At 38.2% G+C, this 10,000-nt stretch overlaps 1 protein-coding gene across 1 annotated transcript in view; it reads right to left on the reverse strand.

Annotated features, from left to right (window-relative positions):
• The window catches only part of si:ch73-127m5.1 (neurotrypsin), a 47,765-nt gene that overhangs the window by 6,591 nt on the left and 31,174 nt on the right, over positions 1 to 10,000 (reverse strand). Inside the window, exon 9 of the mRNA XM_031561111.2 lies at positions 3,561 to 3,775. Within this exon, the coding sequence (XP_031416971.1) occupies positions 3,561 to 3,775 (215 nt within the window). The remainder of the gene's footprint in view (positions 1 to 3,560; positions 3,776 to 10,000) is intronic.

Consider the following 10,000-nt stretch of genomic DNA (forward strand, 5'->3'; position numbering starts at 1 on the left):
TACTTCTCTCATGTGTAGTACTTAGTTTGTTTTTATGTTTTTATGTTATGTGTAGTACTTATTGTGTTTGTATGTTTTTATGTTCACTGTATGCACCTACGCACCAGAACAAATTCCAGGTAGGTGTAAACCTACTTGGCAATAAATACTATTCTGATTCTGATTCTGATTAATTCTTTGAATTCTTGGGTTAAACTCAGACAGCGCTGATGTGTGGCAGGCAGACTACGCAATGTTCTCCTATCTGGGTCAGGGTGCACGTCTTCTGAAAGATAAATCTCCTCTGCAGTTTACAGTAATTGAAAAGCACATCCTATTCTGAACACCAGTTATGTCAATGCCTGCTTAGGACTGAGATGACTAGCTGGTAGGACTCAAGGTTATTTGAAGAACTCCAACTCCAATTTTTCTCAAGTGCTTCTGCTGTCTAAAACATCTGTTCAGCATCTATTATAGATCATTTGACAGCCATAAGGGCTTACATTAATTCCCTGTGTGAGCTGGATATGACAACTGAAGAGGCATATTATTTCTTTATCAGGACTCTCTGTCATACTTCTGCGAATGGCAGACTAAAAGCAGAGGAGAGAGAGAGAGAAAGAGAGAGAGAGAGAGAGAGAGGGAGAGAGAAAGGAAGCGAGAGAGAATCAATGAAAGCGACATAGCATAAGAGACCCCCCCCCCCCCCACACACTCCCTTCAACACACGTCTTATCAGATGACAGAAATGGAGTTTTGTAAAAGAGGGGCCATTCCTGCGAAAAAGAACAAATGGTGTTTGTGTGTCTGACGGAGAGAGAAACATCACACAGGCAAATGTCAGCAGGTGGGCCGAGAGCGAGGGAGTGATTGAAATTCAAATAGAAGCATTTATCAGAGGAGGCTAGCTGGGCCAAAGAGCCACCCAGCCAGCCTGTGTGTGTGCGTGTGTGTGTGTGTGTGTGTGTGTGTGTGTGTGTGTGTGTGTGTGTGTGTGTGTGTGTGTGTGTGTGTGTGTCTGTGTGGAGTCTGTGTGGAGTCTGTGTGTGTGTGTGTGTGTGTGTGTGTGTGTGGGTGTGTGTGTGTGTGTGTGTGTGTGTGTGTGTGTGTGTGTGTGTGTGGTCTGTGTGGGGTCTGTGTTTGTGTGTGTGTGTGTGTTTATGTATGAGGAGTCTGGGTGTTTGGATTCATTTTGTCCACTCAGCGGCTGTCAACAAGTGACATTTGAAATCCCCTGCAGAAGGCTGAGAGGGATAGAGTGCTTACAGTCTGTGTCCTGACATGTCAGCAGAATGTCAAGAAATCATCAGTGGGATAATGCAGGCATGTTCGCACATTAACACAGACACAGACACACACACACACACACACACACACACATACACACACACACACACACACACACACACACACACACACACACATATATGTAAATGTACACACACGCATGCACCCACACATACATACATACACACACACACACACACACACACACTTACGTATAAATGTACACACACATGCACATAAACATATACAGTGCCCTCCACAATTATTGGCACCCCTAGTGAATATGAGCAAAACAGGCTATAAAAAAATATGTCTTTGCTGTTTATCCTCTTGGTCTTTCACTCAAAATATTCACAAAAATCTTACCTTTTCATTGAAGTAAAACTATTGAAAGAAAAAAAAACTGTTGACATTAAATAAATATTTTTCCCCAAAACATGTGTGCCACAATTATTGGCACCCCTTAATTTAATGTTTTGTGCAGCCTCCCTTTGCCAAGATAATAGCTCTGAGTCTTCTCCTATAATGTGTGATGAGGTTGGTGAACACATGGCACGGGATCTGAGACCATTCCTACATACAGTATCTCTCCAGATCCTTCAGATTCTTAGGTCAACGCTTGTATACTCGGCTTCAGCTCTTCCGACAGATTTTCTATGGGGTTTAGGTCGGGGGACTGTGATGGCCATGGCAAAACCTTTATTCCGTGGTCGGTGAACAATTTTTGTGTTGATTTTGAGGTGTGCTTCGGATCATTGTCCTGCTGGAAGGTCCAACCACGGCCCATTTTAAGCTTCCTAGAGGGGGCTGTTAGGTTTTCATTTAATATCTGCTGGTATTTGATGGAGTTCATGATACCATGTCTCCTAACAAGATGTCGAGGGCCTTTGGAAGAAAAACAGCCCCACAACATCAAAGATCCGCCACCATACTTCACATTGGGTATGGGGGTCTCTTCTGTATGGCTATCTTTCTGTCTACGCCAAACCCACCTTTGATGTTTGTTGCCAAAAAGCTTTATTTTGGTCTCATCTGACCATATAACTCGGTCCCATTGAAAGTCTGACTTACATTTGGCAAACTGTAGGCTCTTTAGTTTGTTGTTGATTGACAGCAGAGGCTTTTTTCTGGCAACCCTCCAAAACAATTTGTGGTGATGGAGGTGGCGTCTGATGGTAGTTCTGGAGACTTTCTGAACCCAAGACTCAATTTACCTCTGCAATTCTCCAGCTGTGATCCTTGGAGATTCTTTTGCCAGTCGAACCATCCTCCTCACGGTGCGTGGGGTCAATTTACAGATAGGTCCTCTTCCAGGCTGATTCTTAACATCTCCTGTCGCTTTAAACTACTTAATTATTTCCATGATAGTGGAAATGGGTATTTTCAACTCTTTAGAGATTTACTTGTGTCCATTTCTTGATTTGTGCAGCTCCACAACTTTCCGTCGCACATTGTCACTGTGTTCTTGGGTCTTTCCCATAGTGATGAATGACTAATGGAATTTGGCCTGTGTCACCTCATATTTGTTCGCCAGTGGAACAGGAAGTCATGGTTGACCTCTTAAGAGTTCCTTATCAAACAGGTGAACTTAAAAATGTAAAACATGACTGGAAATATACTTCAGTTAGATTTTAATTATAAGATTTTTCTAGGGGTGCCAATAATTGTGGCACACATGTTTTGGGGAAAAATATTTATTTAATGTCAACAGTTTTTTTTCTTTCAATAATTTTGCTTCAATGAAAAGGTAAGATTTTTGTGAATATTTTGAGTGAAAGACCAAGAGGATAAACAGCAAAGACATATTTTTTTATAGCCTGTTTTGCTCATATTCACTAGGGGTGCCAATAATTGTGGAGGGCACTGTACATACATATACACACACGTGCATGTCCCTACATTGACACACACACATATACACACACACACACAAAAATGCAAGCAACACTTTGCAAGCGTCAACAAATTTGTGCTTCCTTCTTGTCCCTCTCCTTGGCAGCTCAACAGCAGGTACTCTGGACAGGACAGAACAGGAGTGGCGACTCTCACGTCTCAACAGCAGGTCCTCTGGACAGGACAGGACAGGACAGGACAGGACAGGACAGGACAGGACAGGACAGGACAGGACAGGAGTGGCCACTCTCACGTCTCAACAGCAGGTCCTCTGGACAGGACAGGACAGGACAGGACAGGACAGGACAGGACAGGACGGGACAGGAGTGGCCACTCTCACGTCTCAACAGCATGTCCTCTGGACAGAACAGGACAGGAGTGGCCGCTCTCGAGTTGCTTACCTGCTTCTGGATCCTCCACGGGCACCTCGTTATCCTCGGCCAGTTTCTGGCAGCGCACCCCCACGTCCTCGCTGTGGGAGCAGTCGTGGCGGCCCCACACGCCGTGCCGGCAGTCCAGCAGCGACGTCTCTGTGCCCTCGCACTGCACGTCGTCCAGCAGGATCAGCCCCGCGCCCTCGCCAAACGCCCCGTCCACCACCACCTCAGCTCGCCCCCTGCAGGATCGGAGGAGACAGTGCGTCAGGGGAGTGCTGGTTGTCTCGAGCTGGTTAGTTATTTCAGAGAGACCAAGGTACCATTCTGTTATTCCATTCTACTATTCTCTTTGATTGTATTCTTTGAGTGGTTGAGAGGGAGAGAGACAGAAAGAGAGAGAGAGAGAGAGAGAGAGAGAGAAGCAGACAGACACACTGCAAAAAGTGAAATCTTAGTAAGATGAAATATCTTCAATCAAGGCAATATATGCTTGTTTTTGTCTGACAAGATATTTCTTCTTACCAGGCATTTTTTTATGTTAGAGCATTTCACTTGCTTCAATTGTTTCAGTCCTTAATTATCTTAATAAGGTTTTATTACTTGTTACTGAGATTGTTTTACTGGATCTGAGCACGTTAATGCTTGAAACTAGAATTGCCATAATTATAAGGCATTATAAGTACAAAACTGCTTTGTCAAAGTCAGAATTTCTTATTTCAAGCATCTTGTCCTGATATATAAAAAAATGTTTTACAGCACAGTACAGCACAGCACAGCAATTATGTATTCCTGTAGACAAAATACTATACAGTGCAAAGACAGTATTAAACTAAGTCAAACTTTTGCTTTAAGAACAGACTTTATCATCCTTTAGCAGGTTAAAGTGAATGAGGAAAACGTGCTTATATTCAGCAAATGCTAGCACCATCATCTTGATATGAGGCTATATGCTAGGTCATTTATCTTGAAATCTGTAAAGCAACATTAATAAGAAGTATATTTGCCTAAATACAAAAAAATGTAAGAAATATTTTCTCAAAATGTAGAAAAATGTAATTATATTCAGCAAATGCTAGGACCATGATCTCGAAATGAGGCTATATGCTAGGCAATTTATCTTGAAATCAGTACATCTACACTAAAAACTAGTACATTTGCCTATATACCCAAAAGATTTAAGAATTATTTTCTCAATAAGTAGGAATATGTGCTTAAATTCAGCAAATGCTAGCACTATCATCTTGAAATTAGTCTACATGCCAGGCAATGTATCTTGAAATCTGTAAAGTAACATTAATAACAAGTATATTTGCCTAAATACCCAAAAGATTTAAGAATTATTTTCTCAATATGTAGGAAAATGTGCTTATATTCAGCAAATGCTAGCACCATCATCTTGAAATGAGGCTATATGCTAGGCAATTTATCTTGAAATCAGTACAACTACACCAAAACAAGTACATTTGCCTATGTACCCAAAATATTTAAGAATAATTGTCTCAATATGTAGGAAAATGTGCTTAAATTCAGCAAATGCTAGCACCATCATCTTGAAATAAGGCTATATGCTAGGCAATTTATCTTGAAATCAGTGAAGCTACACTAAAAACAAGTACATGTACCTAAATACAAAAAAATTTAAGAATAATTTTCTCAATATGTAGAAAGATTTGCTTATATTCAGCAAAGGCTAGCACCATCATCTTGAAATGAGGCTATATGCTAGGCAATTTATCTTGAAATCAGTACAACTACACCAAAACAAGTACATTTGCCTATGTACCCAAAATATTTAAGAATAATTTTCTCAATATGTAGGAAAATGTGCTTAAATTCAGCAAATGCTAGCACCATCATCTTGAAATAAGGGTATATGCTAGGCAATTTATCTTGAAATCAGTAAAGCTACACTAAAAACAAGTACATTTACCTAAATACAAAAAAATGTAAGGATTATTTTCTCAATATGTAGAAAAAGGTGCTTATATTCAGCAAATTCTAGCACCATCATCTTCAAATGAGTCTACATGATAGGCAATTTATCTTGAAATCAGTACAACTACACTAAAAACAAGCACATATGCCCGAATACAAAAAACTTTCAGAATTATTTTCTCAATATATAGAAAAAATTGCTTATATTCAGCAAATGTTAGCACCATCATTTTAGAATGAGTCTACATGCTAGGCAATTTATCTTGAGATCAGTACAACTACACTAAAAACAAGCACATATGCCCGAATACAAAAGAATGTCAGAATTATTTTCTCAATATATAGAAAAATGTGCTTATATTCAGCAAATGCTAGCACCATCATCTTCAAATGAGTCTACATGATATGCAATTTATCTTGAAATCAGTACAACTACACTAAAAACAAGCACATATGCCCGAATACAAAAAACGTTCAGAATTATTTTCTCAATATATAGAAAAAATTGCTTATATTCAGCAAATGTTAGCACCATCATTTTAGAATGAGTCTACATGCTAGGCAATTTATCTTGAGATCAGTACAACTACACTAAAAACAAGCACATATGCCCGAATACAAAAGAATGTCAGAATTATTTTCTCAATATATAGAAAAATGTGCTTATATTCAGCAAATGATAGCCCCATCATCTTGAAATGAGGCTATATGCTAGGCAATTCATCTTGAAATCAGTAAAAATACTCTAAAAACAAGTACATTTTCCTCAATAAAAAAAAAACTTAAGAATTCTTTTCCCGAAATGTAGAAAAATTTGCTTATATTCAGCAAATGATAGCCCCATCATCTTGAAATGAGGCTATATGCTAGGCAATTTATCTTGCAATCAGAAAAGCTACTCTAAAAACAAGTACATTTGCCTAAATACAAAAAAATGTCAGAATTATTTTCTCCAAATGTAGATAATGTGTTAGGCAATTTATCTTGAAATCAGTAAAGCTACACTAATAACAAGAACATTTGCCTAGATACCATAAGAATTATTTTCTCAATATCTAGGACAATTTGCTTAAATTCTCTGCCAACAGAACAGGAAGATTTGACTTACCAAGAGTTTGTAAAACAAGTAAAAATATCTAGCCTCAAAGAACCCAAATATATCTTAAAACTAGTGTGGCCAGACTAAAAACAGGTACATTTGTCAAAATATTTAAGAATAATGTTCTCAATATGTTGGAAAATGTGCTTATATTCAGCAAATGTTAGCACCATCATCTTGAAATAAGGCTATATGTTAGGCAATTTATCCTGAAATCAGTAAAGCTACCCTAAAAAACAAGTACATTTGCCTAGATACAGTAAGAATTATTTTCTCAATATCTAGGACAATTTGCTTAAATGTAGCTATTTTTGCCTTTACTCAGATAGGACAGTAGGTAGAGACAGGAAGCGAGCTGGAAGGAGGGATTGAGAAATGACCGCAAGTCAGACTCGAACCCTTACCTGTGTTCCCATCTTGCACCATTCATGGTGCAGGGTTGCTGCCGCTTGCGCCACAGCTCCATCCCTAAAACAGTCATCTGTTGAGGATATTGCCATTTGTTTTGGAGAGTTTTGAAGTCAAATGCTCTTACCCGGTAGGAAGAAATATCTTGTCAAACAAAAAACAAGTATATATTGCCTTGATTTAAGATATTTCATCTTACTAAGATGGTATATCTTAATAAGGTACTATAACCTGTTACTGAGATTTTATTATTGGTTCTGAGCAAGTTAGTGCTTGGAACTAGTTTCATCACCACTGGCAAGTACAAAACTGCTTTGTCAAAGTCAGAATCAAGACAAATGTACTTGAATTTGAGCTTAGATGCCCATTGTTTAAAGAAACAATGTTAAGACTCGAACCCCATACACATATGTCTGACCATTGGACCCAATGATTTGATCTCTGATGGCAAATTAATCACATAATGCTGTTTAGGTGTAACACTGCGGTCTCTATTATCTCAATGATCAATTGCACATATGCATTGACTTCAAAACTCTCCAAAACAAATGGCAATATCCTCAACAGATGACTGTTTTAGGGATGGAGCTGTGGCACAAGCAGCAGCAACCCTGCACCATGAATGGGTAAGATGGGGATACAGGTAAGAGTTCAGGTTCGAGTCCGACTTGCGGTCATTTCTCAATCCCTCCCTCCAGCTCGCTTCCTGTCTCGCTCTACTGTCCTATCTGAGTAAAGGCCAAAAAGCCGAAAAAATAAAGCTTGAAAAAAATAATAATTAGAAATAAAAAAAATCGCTGAATTTAAGCAAATTGTCCTAGATATTGAGAAAATAATTCTTACAGTATCTAGGCAAATGTACTTGTTTTTATTGTAGCTTTACTGATTTCAAGATAAATTGCCTAACATATAGCCTTATTTCAAGATGATGGTGCTAGCATTTGCTGAATATAAGCACATTTTCCAACATATTGAGAAAATAATTCTCATATATTTTGGGCATCTAGGCAAATGTACTTGTTTTAGTGTAGCTGTACTGATTTCAAGATAAATTGCCTAGCATGTAGACTCATTTCAACATGATGGTGCTAGCATCTGCTGAATATAAGAACCTTTTTCTACACATTGAGAAAATAATTCTTAAATATTTTGGGTATATAGGCAAATGTACTGGTTTTAGTGTAGCTGTACTGATTTCAAGATAAATTGCCTAGCATGTAGCCTCATTTCAAGATGATGGTGCTAGCATTTGCTTAATATAAGCACATTTTCCTACATTTCGAGAAAATAATTCTTACATTTTTTTTTATTTAGGCAAATGTACTTGTTTTAGTGTAGCTGTACTGATTTCAAGATAAATTGCCTAGTATGTAGACTCATTTCAAGATGATGGTGCTAGCATCTGCTGAATATAAGCACATTTTCCTACATATTGAGAAAATAATTCTTAAATATTTTGGTATATAGGCAAATGTACTGGTTTTAGTTTAGCTTTACTGATTTCAAGATAAATTGCCTAGCATGTAGACTCATTTCAAGATGATGGTGCTAGCATCTGCTGAATATAAGAACCTTTTTCTACATATTGAGAAAATAATTCTTAAATCTGTTGGGTATAGAGGCAAATGTACTTGTTTTAGTGTAGCTGTACTGATTTCAAGATAAATTGCCTAGCATGTAGACTCATTTCAAGATGATGGTGCTAGCATTTGCTGAATATAAGCACATTTTCCTACATATTGAGAAAATATTTCTTAAATATTTTGGTATATAGGCAAATGTACTTGTTTTTGGTGTAGCTGTACTGATTTCAAGATAAATTGCCTAGCATGTAGACTCATTTCAAGATGATGGTGCTAGCATCTGCTGAATATAAGCACCGTTTTCTACATATTGAGAAAAGAATTCTTAAATCTGTTGGGTATAGAGGCAAATTTACTTGTTTTAGTGTAGCTGTACTGATTTCAAGATAAATTGCCTAGCATGTAGACTCATTTCAAGATGATGGTGCTAGCATTTGCTGAATATAAGCACATTTTCCTACATATTGAGAAAATATTTCTTAAATATTTTGTTATATAGGCAAATGTACTTGTTTTTGGTGTAGCTGTACTGATTTCAAGATACATTGCCTAGCATATAGCCTCATTTCAAGATGATCGTGCTAGCATTTGCTGAATATAAGCACGTTTTCCTACATATTGAGACAATTATTCTTAAATATTTTGACAAATGTACTTGTTTTTAGTCTGGTCATACTAGTTTTAAGATATATTTGGGTTCTTTGAGGCTAGATATTTTCACTTTTTTTACAAAGTCTTGGTAAGTCAAATCTTCCTGTTCTGTTGGCAGATAATTTTGCTTATTTTAAGTGATATATACCCAATTTTTTTACTTTTTTTTCTTGTTTTTGAAGGCCGATTTTTTGCAGTGCAGAGGGGTATTGTTTTGTTCACAGAGGAAGGCTATGTACTGTAGATCTCTGCGCTTGTGTTTTTCTAATCAAAAGATTCTGATGTTTTCTAACGCTGACTTGGTCCTATCTGTATATTCCTCATTCCCCCATACACTCCACTTCCTCGCCATTTGATGCTCACTAATTAAAAGGAAAGAAGTGTGTAAACAACACATCAGCCCACTACCCAACAGGAGATCACAAACCATCTCTAAAGCAGAACACAATTCCATTCTGATTTGCTGTCAACTGTCACCGGGAACTGTGTACTCCACACACACACACACACACACAGACACGCACACGCACACGCACACACACACACACACACACACACACACACACACAGACACACAGACAAACACAGACACACACGTGTACACACACCCACACACCCACACACCCACACAAACACCCATACACACACGCGCGCACACACACACAGCGTAAGACTGTTTGAATGGGATAAGGCTGTTTGAACTGGATGAGACTGTTTGAGGGTAAACGGTTTGAATAATCCTGGCTGTGATGTCCTGGTGTCTGACCAAGGACACGGCCGTGCCTCAG

Source organism: Clupea harengus, chromosome 23, assembly GCF_900700415.2.
Source record: "Clupea harengus chromosome 23, Ch_v2.0.2, whole genome shotgun sequence".
Lineage (NCBI taxonomy): Eukaryota > Metazoa > Chordata > Actinopteri > Clupeiformes > Clupeidae > Clupea > Clupea harengus.